The sequence below is a fragment of the Siniperca chuatsi genome, linkage group LG10 (assembly GCF_020085105.1).
Source record: "Siniperca chuatsi isolate FFG_IHB_CAS linkage group LG10, ASM2008510v1, whole genome shotgun sequence".
NCBI lineage: Eukaryota > Metazoa > Chordata > Actinopteri > Centrarchiformes > Sinipercidae > Siniperca > Siniperca chuatsi.
This window is the reverse complement of record NC_058051.1, coordinates 30,699,900-30,715,073: the sequence shown is the minus strand read 5'-3', so window position 1 is coordinate 30,715,073 and position 15,174 is coordinate 30,699,900. Positions and strand designations below refer to the sequence as shown.

Sequence of the window (15,174 nt, the reverse complement as noted above, 5' to 3'; positions counted from 1 at the left end):
GGTCGGGACCCTGGGGGGCCCTGAGATAAATCTGAGGGGTCAAGAGATCATTAAAGAGATGAGAAAGAAAAAACAATCTATTGCATATTTTTGTTCACAACTTTTCTCTACTTTTACACCTTCAGGCCTCCAAAATCCTTCGGAGGAAACTGTTTAAACAGGTTGAACTGCTGATCTGTGACGAGGATTTACTGCTACACTGTAAGCGGTGCTGCTATGTCTGTGACAGCCGGCTAATTAAACTGTCTGGAAGACGCCACATGGACCTGGCTTTAACTGCAGTTAAAGTTTTCCTGTACACTTGTGGGTGTGTAGGTGTGTGAATGTGGTTCTAAAAAGAACTTTTCACTTTAAACTACTGATGGATTTCTACACTGATACAATTCTCAAACTTCAATTAGGCTGAGTCTGTTAGCGTCCGCTACCCTCAGCCTGCTGCCCCAGCATGCAACAGCATACAGGACAGCACTGGCCACCACAGACTCATAAAACATCCTCAGCATCCGGCAGATGTTGAAGGACCTCAGTCTCCTCAGAAAATAGAGGCGGCTCTGGCCTTGAGTGTTCTTAGCCCAGTCCAGTTTATTGTCCATGTGTACTCCCAGGTATCCTCTACCATGTCCACACTGACCCCCTGGATGGAAACCCTGGTCACTGGTGCCTTGGCCCTCCGTAGATCCACAACCAGCTCCTTAGACTTTGTCGCATTGATGCTGTGGTCTGCCAGCCAGGTAGTCCATAATCCAAGACAAAAGAGGGGCATCCACCTGAAGTCAAAAAACATGATCCTCATCGTGCTTGTTGGCTTGTCCAGGTGGGTGTAGATCCGGTTCAGCAGGAAGATGATGGCATCCTCAACTTCCAGCCTCGGCTGGTAGGCGAACTGAAGGGGGTCTGACCATGGGCCACAGCTGTTCCAGTACCAGTCTCTCCAGGGTCTTCATTATGTGGCAGGTCAGTGCCACCAGTCTGTAGTCCTTGGAGCCACTGGGACGCGGTGTCTTCGGCACAGGAACAAGGCAAGATGTCTTCCACAGAATAGGGACCCTTTGAAGACTCAGGCTCAGGTTGAAGACATGTTGAAGGACTCCACATAGCTGGGGGGCACAGGCTTTTAGCACCCCGGGGCTAACTCCATTGGGGCCTGTAGCCTTGTTTGAGTAGAGTTTCATCAGCTGTCCTCTCACCTGGTCAGCAGTCAGGCACACAGCAGAGGTCACAGGCGGGGAGGGGCGAGTCATCAGTCTGAAGAGGGCCGTTAGCCTGGTGGAGAGGGGGGAGTAGGACTCTCCCAGGAAGATGGAGGAGGGGGGGGCAGTGGACTCAGTGGAGTCTGGGGGCCGACAGCAGCTGAGTTAGAGGGGGGATGAGCAGGAGCCGGTGTGTCGAATCTGTTAAAGAACAGATTCAGTTCGTTGGCCCTGTCGAAGCTGCCTTCAACTCCTCTGCTGCCAGTCGGTCTGAAGCCAGTGATGGTCTTCATGCCACTCCAGACCTCTCTCATGTTGTTCTGCTGGAGTTTCCGCTCCAGCTTCCTCCTGTACTTCTCCTTGGCCTCCCTGATCTTCACCTTCAGGTCGGCCTGGATTGCCCTCACCTCCTCCATATTACCATCAGTAAAGGCCCTCCTCTTGGCATTCAGGATGTCCTTGATGTCCTTTGTTACCCACGGTTTATTTGGATAACAATGGACCATCTTAGTTGGGACATTGCAGTCCACACAGAAGTTAATGTAGCCAGTGATGCACTCAGTGAGCCCGTCAATGTCCTCTCCATCCCAGTTTGTCACTTCAAAATATTCCTGCAGTGTCTCATAGGCCTCCTCTGACCATCTCTTCACTGTCCTTGTGTTCGCAGGCTGCCTTTTAACCAGAGGCACATAGCAGGGTTTAAGGTAAACCAGGTTGTGGTCTGACCTACCCAGAGGGGTGAGGGGGGAAGAGCTGTATGCGTCCTTAACGTTAGCATACAGCAGGTCCAGTGTCCTCTCCTCTCTAGTAGGACAATTCACATACTGGGTGAAATTAGTCAGTGTTGTTGAAACACTGACATGGTTGAAGTCACCCGAGATTAATATGAGTGCACTCGGGTGTTGAGTCTGGAGTTGTGCTATGGCGGCGTGAATGTCGTTGCACGCCGATGCCGGGTTAGCAGAGGGGGGGATGTAAACAGCCACAACAATGGCATGTGAGAATTTACGTGGCAGATAATTTGGCCGGAGTCCCACAGCTAACAGTTCAATGTCCGGGCTACAGATACTCTGCTTGATAGTAACGTGACCAGGGTTACACCATCTGTTGTTGACCAGAACAGCAAGCCCGCCGCCTGTCCGCTTACCGCTCCTGGTGTGATCCCTGACGGCCCGAACAGTCTGAAAGCCGTCGATGGAAACGTTATGGTCCGGGATATCCTGGTGTAGCCATGTCTCTGAGAAGCACATCAAACTACTCTCATGGAACTTCGTCTGACTCCGGGCTAACGCCGTTAGCTCGTCCATTTTATTCGCCAGAGATCTCACGTTGCCCATGACGAGAGAAGGCAGACATGGCTTAAATCTCTTGTTCTTAAGTCTCTTTTGTCTGCACTCCCCTCTCTCTTCCCTCGTCGCTTCGTTCCACCTCTGCATCCTCGGTGTGTCCTCCTCCAGATCTCAGTGGGGACATCGGTAGTCCCGGGCGCCATGCGGCTCGGCTTCAGCGCGATCAGCTGTTCCCTGGTGTAAACAATGCGGCCAAACAGCTGATCTGCAGCGGTGCCCTGACCGAGTAGCAAAAGAAGAAGTTCCACGGCGAAAAAAAATACCAAAACACTTTCTACTCTCATTTTCATAAAGAGCGTAGTTTAAATTACACTTACACAAAAGTTTACTCAAGTTTGAAGAAAAAGTAGGAAAACGATAAGACGACGAGAGAGAGCAACGGCAACAGGCAGCATGCAATATTTACACACGCACACACCCTGTCCTTGTATTTTGGAAGTACAGGTAATCCCACCTGATGATGTCATCCTTCCCTTTGATAATGAGCAAATGAATTATGTCTGATAGCTCATTGCGCAACCAGCTACTGAATGTTTAAATGCAAATCATCTTTCTGGCTGCTGGGAAAACAACAACAAACCGTACTGATGTGTAAATTACTAAACCGAACTCTGTGATAAACTACCGACCTTCAGAATAAAAGTGGCAGAAACTAAATGAAAGCACAGATTCATGTTTTTATAACATTTTCAGTTCAGTAGTGAACATGAGATGCAAGGCAAGTTTATTGGTATAGCACCTTTCAACAACAAGGCAACTTATAGTGCTTTACATTTTTAAACCTATATCTGTTTAAAGGGACAGTTCACCCCAAAATCAAAACTACATCTGTTTATCCATCGAGATTGTGGCGCTTTGAGCGCTTTCAGTCCCATTATATTCAAACAATGCAGACAAACGGCCGATATCTCCAAAACTCTGCAGCTCGCACCAAAACAATCTATGTTGCTAAACAGCACGACAGGAGAGGAAAATATGTAGTTTTGATTTGGGGTGAACTGTCCCTTTAAGGTATCAGTAGTAAAACTGCTGGTTCTGCAGTAAATTGTCTCCTGATTCCATCTGACATTAGTTCTGATACACAAATGTTTTATTTTTTTGTGAAATATTTGAGACTTTGACCTTTTTGATCCTCATTACTTTAATGAAAGTTTAGAGGAGAAATGTCTCTGGATCAGCTCGTAGTCACAAACTGTTTACCAGTAACAGACTGTTGTATTTTATAAACTTATCATGTGTTTTTATGTGTTCAGTAACTAAAGCTGTTAAATAAATGTGGTGCAGTAGAAGTATAAAGTAGCATAAAATTAAAACACTCAAGTAAAGTACAAGTACCTCAAAATTGTACTTAAGTATAAAAGTGGTCATTTTACATCATCTGACCTGATTGGCTCGAACAAGAACACAATAAGTTTCAGAGTAAATGTGTAGTAGAACTGCTGTGTGTGTGTTGGGGGGTTACAATAACAGAATAATCAATGTTTCATGCTCTGATAAACTGTGTGATTTATTAAGTGAAATAAGAAGAAACCTTTTCAGACCGAAACTGTGAAATGGACTGATCGCTTCAGACTTCCTCTGTTATTGAACAGTGAAACATTAATAATGAATCCACAGCTGTTTGGATCTGAAACTCAAAGAAAACAGAATTTTTGTAATCAGCAGATTCTCTGCAAATAAAAAGATGTCTTACTTTGTCTTCTCTCCTCGTACATCTCCGCTGCTGTTAGCGCTCAGCTCCAAACACCGAGAATCATCTTTAATCGATCCGCAGTTTGATCACTTTCCTGTCGGTTTGCTCCTCATCAGCTTCTTCTTCTTCTGATTCACAAACAACTTCTCCGCATTTCAAACACGATCACATCCATTTCTATTTATTCCACTTTGCTTCTTTTGATGCATCTGCAGATCGATTAATCAATTCATTGATTTACATCCAACTGGAGGAAAAAAGTGAGAAGTGAGAAGAAATCTAATAAATACAGAGAAAACCGGAGACACAAATTCTGCCTCTTTTTTCAGCTTCGGTTCACTAATCTGTCTCTCTCTCCTCTCTCTCTCTCTCTCTCTCTCTCTCTCTCTCTCTCTCTCTCTCTCTCTCTCTCTCTCTCTCTCTCTCTCTCTCTCTCTCTCTCCTCTCTCTCCTCTCTCTCCTCTCTCTCTCTCTGTCTCTCTCTCTCTCTCCTCTCTCTCTCTCTCCTCTTTCCTCTCTCTCTCTCCTCTTTCCTCTCTCTCTCTGTGTCTCTCTCTCTCTCTCTCCTCTCTCTCTGTCTCTCTCCTCTCTCTCTCTCTCTCCTCTCTCTCTCTCTCCTCTCTCTCTCTCTCTCTCTCCTCTCTCTCTCTCTCTCTCTCTCTCTCTCTCTCCTCTCTCTCTCCTCTCTCTCTCGCTCTGTCGCCCCCCCCCCCAGTTGGGATTAACTAGAGAAAGCTCAGTGTGTTAAAGGGGAGGGCAGCTGGAGAATTAAAGGCGCAGTGAGAATAAAAATCTGACTACAGGTTTTATTAAAAACTAAAGTCACCGCCCGGCAGTTGTTCGTCTCCACCAGACAGTCAAGTTGCAGTTTCCATCCACGTCTGTCCAGACTCACAGATGTAGTGAAGACTACTATCTCCACTGCTGAGCTGAATAATGAAGGATTATCACAGATGTGTTGGCTGAACAGGGACACATGTACTGGATTACTATGAAAAGATGGATTCTTACAGTACAGCTGCACAACATGTGCTGCTTTTGGGTCACGGTTAGATAGGCGCGCTCCGATTCGTTGTTAGCAGTCACGTGATCCCGATGACGCTCGAAATTCAGAATGAGGCAGAAGTGAAAGGCAGAATGCACGAGATGGAGGAAAGCCTGCACTGTGCTCGTTATTGTTTACTCATTGTTACTCAATAAAAACCTGTTTAGCGGTCACAATGACCTTTGAATCAAAAGTGTCACCTATTCAGTGCCAGACCAGCTGTGAGACATCAGGTCAGAGTCTCCCCTTCTGTTCCTGAGTTATGGTGGTGGATGATGGACAAAAAAGAGACATTATGATGTCACAGTGAAGTTGACCTTTGACCTTTTGGATAAAAAATGTCATCACTTCATCGTTGTATCCCGTTAAACATCTGTGAGTAATTTCGTCATAATTATCGCATCAATTCTTGAGTTATGGGCAAAAACGTGTTTGCCAAGGTCATTTTAAATGTGTGAAGATCCGGCTGCATCATGTTCAGTAACTTTCTGAAACAGACACTCTGACATCACACCCACCTCGCTCAGTGATTGGTCAGCTGTGTGGAGCTGAGAAAGTAGGCGGTTTTTTTTCTGTCACAAACTATCTCCATATTTAAGTGACGCAACGTATCCTCATGCAACAGTTCGTAGATATCTTACGAAAACTAATGCATCATTTTTCGTGCATAATCCTACGAATGTCCAGCAACCAGCAACAGGCGTACCGGACCTTCGTCGTCATGGTAACAATAAACACTGTTTGGTTAGGTTTAGGTACCAAAACTACTTAGGTTTAGGAAAAGATCACGGTTACGGTTAAAACAAGTCAACATTGATTTTTGGATTCACACGGGACACGAACGACAGTCTCCCAGGTGAGAGTCCTGTGTTTGAAGCATCTATCCACCACGTCCACCACCCAACGTGGACTTTGACGCTCTTTATGCTTCTTCATCTGACTTCCTCCTTTGATCTGGTCATGATTTCTGAGGCCACTAGAGGTCGCTGCCTAATGATAAATGTAACTGCCGCGTGGCTCCTGATTACATGGGTTATATAAGAATTATAGAGCATTACTTTTGATAGGTATAACTACGAAGGGGGAATGAGAACAGTCTCAATGATGACGTGGTGTCGAGATGACAAACACAGAGTTGTGTCCAAAATCAACACAACAACCTGTTTTACTGCGTTTACTATCCGCCATTTTATTTGAGTGTCTGAACCCAGACAGGAAGAATCTACCTGTTAACGCACTCGAAGGTAAATTAAAGCTTAAACAGTCTGATGACGAACTGAGACAGAGGTGACACACACACGTGTTTCCATCACTTCAGAGGACATTACATTGACTAACATTAATTTCCTGGAGATTTACCCTAACCTTATCCTAACCTAATCCTAAATTTACCCTAACCTTGCCCTAACCTTATCCTAACCTAATCCTAAACTTACCCTAACCTTATCCTAACCTAATCCTAAATTTACCCTAACCTTATCCTAACCTAATCCTAAATTTACCCTAACCTTATCCTAACCTTATCCTAACCTAATCCTAAACTTACCCTAACCTTTTCCTAACCTAATCCTTAACTTACCCTAACCTTGCCCTAACCTAATCCTAAATTTACCCTAACCTTATCCTAACCTAATCCTAAACTTACCCTAACCTTATCCTAACCTAATCCTAAATTTACCCTAACCTTATCCTAACCTAATCCTAATCCTAACCTTATCCTAACCTAATCCTAAATTTACCCTAACCTAATCCTAAATTTACCCTAAATTTACCCTAACCTTATCCTAACCTAATCCTAAATTCACCCTAAACTTACCCTAACCTTATCCTAACCTAATCCTAATTTTACCCTAAATTTACCCTAACCTTATCCTAACCTAATCCTAAATTTACCCTAACCTTATCCTAACCTAATCCTAAATTCACCCTAAACTTACCCTAACCTTATCCTAACCTAATCCTAATTTTACCCTAAATTTACCCTAACCTTATCCTAACCTAATCCTAAATTTACCCTAACCTTATCCTAACCTAATCCTAATTTTACCCTAAATTTACCCTAACCTTATCCTAACCTAATCCTAAATTTACCCTAAACTTACCCTAACCTTGCCCTAACCTTATCCTAACCTAATCCTAAATTTACCCTAACCTTATCCTAACCTAATCCTAAATTTACCCTAAATTTACCATAAATTTACCCTAACCTTATCCTAACCTAATCCTAATTTTACCCTAAATTTACCCTAACCTTATCCTAACCTAATCCTAAATTTACCCTAACCTTATCCTAACCTAATCCTAAACTTACCCTAAATTTACCCTAACCTTATCCTAACCTAATCCTAAATTTATCCTAACCTTACCCTAACCTTACCCTAACCTTACCCTAACCTTATCCTAACCTAATCCTAAATTTACCCTAAATTTACCCTAACCTTATCCTAACCTAATCCTAAATTTACCATAAATTTACCCTAACCTTATCCTAACCTAATCCTAATTTTACCCTAAATTTACCCTAACCTTATCCTAACCTAATCCTAAATTTACCCTAACCATATCCTAACCTTGCCCTAACCTTATCCTAACCTTACCCTAACCTAATCCTAAATTTACCCTAACCTTATCCTAACCTTGCCCTAACCTTATCCTAACCTTACCCTAACCTAATCCTAAATTTACCCTAACCTTATCCTAACCTTACCCTAACCTTATCCTAACCTTACCCTAACCTAATCCTAAATTTACCTAACCTTACCCTAACCTTGCCCTAACCTTAAACCAAGTCTTCGCCCTGTAATGTAATGATTTGCGTTTTGTCCCCAAAAGGAAGGCAAGTCCCCACAATGACTGTGTGAACAGATTCATGTCCCCACAACATGAGTAATACACACACACACACACACACTCAGTATAATCTGTTGGTTGATGAATTCTTGATCTTCAATTTCAGCACAAAGACAAGAAGGAAACACTGAACTGTTTCACCTCCTCTGACCTCTGCCACCTCCTCCTCCTTTACGAGCGTCACCTTCATCTCCTCCTCGACCTCCTTTCCTTGTCCACCTCCTTTTGTCGTGTTCTTCACCTTCTCCTCTGCCTCCTCTGTCTTCTTCTCCTCTCCTTTGCCTCTGTACGTGTTCCATGTATCTACTCACCTCCTCATGTTCTTGTCTTCTACTTAACTCCTCCTCTTCTTCCACCTCTTCTCTCCTCCTAATTTCATTCACCTCCTTCTCTCCTTTTTCTCTTTTCACTGTTTTCTTCTTCTGTTCCTCTGCTCCTCCCCTTCTCTGTTGTCTTGTCCTCTCTTTTTCTTTTTTCTCACCTCCTTTTCTCCTCTATCTTCCTCTATCATGTATCTATTTCTCAACTTTTTGATCCTCCACCTCCTTTTTTTCTCTACACTTTAATTTCTCCCTCAAGATCCTCCTTTTCCTCCTATATCTCCTCCTCCACCTCCTCCTCATCTCATGTACCTCCTCTTTTCATATTTCTCCTTCTTTTCTCCTCCTCATCAATCTCTTCCTTTCTTCTTCATCTCTCTATCTCCTCCTCTACACTTCTCTTTCCTGCTTTACCTCCTCTTCTCATTATCCTCCTCATCCTTTCCTTATCTGTAATCTAAGCCTTTTCCTCCTCAACATCTCTCCTTAAATTCCTTCTTATCCCTTTCTCCTCCTCCTCCTCTCTTTCTCCTGCTATATCCTCCTCTTCCTCCTATATCTCCCCCTCCTCCTCCACTACCTCCTCCTTATCTCATTCACTTCATCATTTCTTTTTATACCTCCTTCTCCTCTTCTATCTCCTCCTTTCTTTTCTCTTTTCATCTCGTTTCTCGTTTCTTTCCTTCTTTTCATCATCCGCCTCCTTCTCACCGCCTTCCCTTTGTCTTTTACCTTCTCTCTCTCCTGCTTCACTCCTCTTTTCCTCCTTATTTTTTCCTCCTCCTCTACCTCCTCTTTTCCTTCTCTACATCCCCCAAAACTGCTTTACTTCCTCTTTCCATCCTATCCTCCCTCCTCCCTCCTCGTCTCCTCCTCTACCTCCTTTTGTCTTATTCTCTTTCACCTTCTCTCCTTCTCTACCTCCTTATTTCCTCCCTCTATCTGCTCTTCTCCTCATCTGTCTCGTCCACATGTTGTTGTCCTTCTCTACTCCCTGTCCTCCTCCTGAAACATCCTCTCTTTTCCTTCTTCCTCTCCTCCTCCACCTCCTCCCTTCTCCACCTGCTTCACCTCCTTCTCTGCTTCCTAATGTTCTCTTTTTCACCTCCTCTTCCTCCCACTTTGGTGACAAAAACAACAGATCATCAGCTTTTATAGACGACAGAAACTCTCTCAGTCTCCATCAGATCAGCAGGATGCAGAGTGTGTGTGTGTGTGTAGGCTTGTTTTACTGTATTTGTGGGGACTGGACCCCACAAGGTAGAGTTACGCAATTAGTTGTGATGGTGAAGGTTAGAGTAAGGGGAATGCATTATGTCAATGACGGGTCCCCACGAATATAGTAACAAGGATGTGTGTGTGTGTGTGTGTGTGTGTGTGTGTGTGTGTGTGTGTGTGTCTAAGCTTCTATATTAAGCCGTTCATAATCCTGCTGCCGGACTCACAGAGAGGATTTACCTCTTTCTCTCTTTTCTCTCAGTCGTTTGTTGTTTCTGTCAAAATAAAATACAAAACACAACAAAACAACAACAATAATAAAATAATATATAACAATGATAATAACAATAATAATAACAATAAAAGCCGGCGAGTCGACTGTTTGCTGTCAGCATGTCAGTTTCCTCTCCTGTAATTTTCTCTCACTAACGAGCGGAAACATCATTATAAGATTTGAAATCAATGTGATCAGTTCAGATCAGTTTATAAAATATGATCCATCGTTACAGATGAAACTACCAAAAGTTAAAATGAGCTTTGACCAACTGCAACGTTAAAGTACTTATTAATATAATAATGATCCAATAACATAATAGTGAAACACTGACAGTAGCCACTATGAATTACGAGTACTTTTACTTTTAAATGCAGGACTTTTACTTGAAACAGAGTCTATCATCTACAGTACATATATATTTATATACACATACACACACACACACACACATATATATATATGTGTGTGTGTGTGTGTGTTTGTGTGTGTGTATTGTCCGTTATATTGCCATTGTTGCATTTGGAATCAAACGATCATTATTAAACGTGTCCTCAGTCCGCAGTCAGCGTATGAAATCCAGGAGTGGAGCAGAGGTTGAAGCTTGTTGTCTTCATGTGTTCTCCGTGCTTTCAGCGCTGCGTCCTCCTGCGTGTGAAATGTGCTGGACACGTAACACTGACTCGTTTAAAAACGTTCATGTATTTATTGATTATGTTGTTTAAAAGTCAGATACTGAAGTCTGATTTAAATCTACTTTCTTACAAAGTAAAATAACGATTCATCACAAAGAGAGCGAACATCAGCTTCATCACGTTCTGAAGACGGAGAGTTTGGTTGAACCAGAAACACTTTCTTTCTTTCTGTCTGACGATCAATCAGAAACATTTCTGTCTTTTTTTCATAAGCTCAGTCTTCTCTCCCATGATCCTCTCTGGATGATGTCATCCCTCAGAGAGAAAACAGAGCTCTGCTGCCTCCTGCTGGATGACCAGCGTGTTGCACCCAGAGAGGGTCGCAGGAGACAAAGAGGAGGAGGAGGAGGAGGAGGAGGAGGAGGAGGAGGAGGAGGGGTGGGTGATGACAAGAGGAGGTGAAGAAGGAGAGGAAGATGGAAAGAAAGAAAGACGAAGGAGGGGGAGGACAGAGGGAGGTAGAGGAGGAAAGGAGGTAAAAAACAGAGAACAAATGGAGGATGTGGAGGAGAGGAGGAGGTGAAACAGTTCTGTACTGTAATGCAGTTTTCATGTACTTGTACTTTACCTGAGTATTTCATTATACTTCTACTGCACTGCTCAGTGGAAACATCCGTTTGTTTCACAGCTACTTTCCAGATTCAGATTATTAATATAGAATATAATCAACTAATAAATTCTGATGTATTATTGGAGATTAAACTACCAGCAGGATATAAAGTCGCTAAAACGAGCTGCAGCATTAAAGTGACGAACACATTAATGCATCAATAATTATAATCCGGTAATATACATTATTCTGCATGATGAGCACTTTGAGTTCATTTTGATGCTGATACTTTTATTTAAGTACGATTCTGAATGAGTATTTGTACACTGTGACGTTTACTGAAGTAGGAGATCTGAGTGCTTCTGCCTCCGCCGGACAAACTGCCGTTACTGTGGAGGTCTAAAGCTGCAGCCGGTCCTCAGAAAGATAGACGAACAACGGCAAACACACACACACACACACAGAACAGATGATGAAGTGATCGTTAAGCGTCATATGACAGCGAACAGATAGAGACACTAATGGACCTGAGAGTGTGTGTGTGTGTTTCCCTGGAGATCTCCACGCCACAATAACTGAAGAGCTATTGATTAGAGACTCCCCCAGGAGAGCAGACAGAAGAGCGACGCTCCAGGAGAAACAAGAGGATTTCAGAGGCCTCTGTGGTGGGGGAAGTATTCTGATCCTTTACTTATAGCAATACCACAGCGTAGAAATACTCCTCGTTCATTTAAAAGTATGTAAATATTATCTGCGGTGGACGTAAAGCTCCGGCGTGTCACGTTCAGGAGCAGCTGTCGGCAGGAATATAATATTCATAAGTGTTTAATCTCCTGAACATAAGAACCGCTGTGTTTTCGTTACCTTAGCATCAGCCTTTATATCTGCAGAGGGAGCGGGTCCGCTTCCACGGAGGCCGCCATGTTGCGCCGCCATGTTTCTACAGGAGCCCAGAACGGACAAACCAGACAGCGGCTCTAGAGCCGTTCGCTTCACCGTAGTTCCTCCTGCACGCTGGGAAGGGGAGGGCGAGGCGAGCGGCGTTCACGTGGCTGCAAACTGCAGTTTCACCACTAGAGGCCGCTAAAGCCTCCACGCCGGCCCTTTAAAGAGCAACTTGCAGGTCGATATTTTTAAATGTACTCGTCACAATGTGAGTTTCTCAGTTTTGTTTGCAGCATTTAAGTTTATTTTGCAGTTTTCCAGCTTCAGGCCTCATCGCCTGAACGTCCTTCCAAGCCCATCTCACCTTCTCTGCTGGGGGAAGATCGCAGTGCCAGCCTGCCTCTGGGGGGGGGGGTTGGGCATCACTGGATGCAGAGGAAGGAAACCATCAGAGACATCATGGAGGCTGCAGAGCGTCACGATGGCTCCAGCGTAGAGAGACCCGAGAGAGGATGCTGGGTTACGGTTCAGCCAATCAGCAGAACTCTTCTGATCTCATGTGACTGCGGAGCTGCTATCTGCCGTTTAACACATTTACAGTATTTATTGCTCATTTCCTCATAAATCAGTTTTCTAGTTTCAATTAAAACAATCAGCAGTAAATAATTAACAAAAGTACACAGCGGGAGAAAACACCAACACCGATTCCACATCATCAGCAGAAACAGTGCATAAGGATGATTACAGAGTAGAAATATAAAGAGAGTACTTGTTCACACAGATAAAGCTGACAGGTACTAAGTACTGTACAAAGTACAAATCTGAAGTTTACCTGAACAGTTTCTTTTCATGCCACTTTCTACTTTTTACTTCACTCATTAATCTGACAGCTTTAGTTTCTAGTTACTTTACAAATGAAGATTTTCAGACACCAAACATATGAATAATAAATATCACGTTATATAAATGTAAAGTCTAGACTCGTGCGTTGCATCTTCTGGATTATTATCTGCAAATGTTCTTTGTACAGCGAGCTCCTTACTCTCACTAACAGTCGTATTGCACATATTCTTTACTGTTTGTCGAACGCTGCTTCCCATCTGACTGACCTGCAGCGCCTGCTCTGTCTTTCTTTACAGTTTCCACTTACTGTGTTTATTGATTTGCACCAAAATACCAAAACTAATAAAGCAATAAAGCTGATTCTGATTCTGGTTTTGTCATAAATGATATACTGTATACGGATCCAGGGACAGGTGAAGACAAACAGGTGCGTTCGGCCACGATGAAGAGAGATCTGGGAATAAAAATAAAATGAAATGAACAAACACAGAGTCTGTCTGCATCACATGTGACGAGCTGCTCCCGGCTCTGCTCTCCTGAGGGGGGCATGACCCACTGACCAGAGCAGGTTCAAATGTTAACATCAGCCCCCTTCTAAAGACACATTTCACAGATTACAGTTCTGGTGTTTCCAGGTGGAGGGAAACTCACTGTAACTGGCGCCAGCAGCTCTGACGTCAGCCTATCACCCCCTCATCACACAGACTCCTCCCTCTGAAGGTGGAGCTCTCTCACTTCCTTCCTTTTTCCTTCCTGGTGCCCCGCCCCCACACACACACACACACACACACACACACACACGCGCGCGCACACTTCCTTTATCATCACCCTCTCCTTCCTGATTGCCTCTGTGAGAGAGAGAGATGGTAGAGAGACATTCACTGCTCATTGCTCTCACTGTGTAGTAAAGCTCCATTAAGCTGCTGCTGCACAGCCACCTGCGGGCACCACACACACACGCGCGCGCGCGCGCACAAACATGCGCGTGTACGCGTGCACGTGTGCGTAATCTTCCACCTTTCAGCTTTACATTTTTACCTGCAGTGGACATCACGCACTGTCAGGCGTGCACGCGCACCCCTAGCCGCGCACGCTCGCGCATGCACGCCCGCAGCAGCAGCAGCACCGAGGGAGCGATCAATACACTCAGAGCCCGGAGAGGATTTTTACCGGAGCGGAGAAGTGAGGCGTCGCGCGGGGCTGGGAGAACCGGAGGACCGCGGCAGGAACTATGAAGGTAACGGAGCAGCGGGGTCCCGGTCTGCTGTTCCCGGTTCTGTGGCACGAGGCACCGGGTTCGTCGGAGTGATTTCTCTCCTGCAGGTACAAACGGCGCCGTCAGCACATTCACAGCCCAGACGTGCCGCCTGCTGCCCGGGCTGAGCAGCAGCGGACTGTCGGTCACATCCTCCATCAGCAGCACCGTGTGTGTAGCTGGAGGTCTCATCTGTTCATCCGTCACCGTGTAAACTACCCGCTGCTGGTGTGGACGGAGGGGACAGCGTGTGTGTGTGTGTGTGTGTGTGTGTGTGAGTGAGTGTGTGTGTGTGTGTGTGTGTGTGTGTGTGTGAGTGAGTGTGTGTGAGTGTGTGTGTGTGTGTGTGTGTGTGTGTGTGTGTGTGTGTGTGTGTGTGTGTTGACATGGTGGACAGCAGCTGGATCTGCGCTATAGAAGCTGCTCTTTGTCTCTGGCCGCTCCTGGTGAATGGCAGCAGGAGGAGCTGGAGGGAGGTGGGTCTGTACTGAGGAGCAGGCTGCTGACCAGGGTGTGCTGAACACTGAGAGGAGGTGTTAATAAGGAGGTGAAGTAGCACAGAGTGGGACAGCACTGAGGAGAAGGAGGCGCTGTGTGTTACTAGAGAGGAGGAGCTGGTTACACTGTGAGACTGTAGCTTCATTAAGGAGAGGAGGTGCTGATGTGGTTCAGTATACTTGTGCATTACTGGACAGGAGGTGGCATTAGAGAGGGAGGAGGTGCACATGAGCACCCCCTCCCATCATTCATAATCAGTAATAAACTGGTATTAAATGGTTTATAACGGACTATAATGTCGGTATAAACACATATAAGGATGTTTAAGTGTTTATTCATGTTCAGTATTTGTTATAACTAATAACTATAATAAGACATATTTAATATTATTATCACTGTGTTTTATTATATTGTCAGTCATCATCTGTTTGAACAGCAGCCTCCACTTCTGTCTGCAGGAGTTATGGTTGTTAACAGATGCATTAATAAACGCTTAGATCTGCTTACAG

At 44.5% G+C, this 15,174-nt stretch overlaps 2 protein-coding genes across 3 annotated transcripts in view; one reads left to right on the top strand and one right to left on the bottom strand.

The window, feature by feature from the left end:
- Positions 1 to 4,619, bottom strand: part of cacna1fb (calcium channel, voltage-dependent, L type, alpha 1F subunit) — a 56,117-nt gene extending 51,498 nt beyond the window's left edge. The window contains 1 exon segment of the mRNA XM_044211621.1: positions 4,233 to 4,619. Within this exon segment, the coding sequence (XP_044067556.1) occupies positions 4,233 to 4,254 (22 nt within the window). The 5' untranslated portion in view covers positions 4,255 to 4,619.
- Positions 4,620 to 13,722: 9,103 nt separating this feature from the next.
- magixa (MAGI family member, X-linked a) overlaps positions 13,723 to 15,174 on the top strand; it is a 59,895-nt gene continuing 58,443 nt past the window's right edge. The window contains exon 1 of one of the 2 annotated variants that reach the window (XM_044211250.1): positions 13,723 to 14,235. The gene's annotated coding sequence lies outside the window, so the exon portion shown is untranslated. The remainder of the gene's footprint in view (positions 14,236 to 15,174) is intronic. The other variant, XM_044211249.1, reaches the window with a different exon arrangement.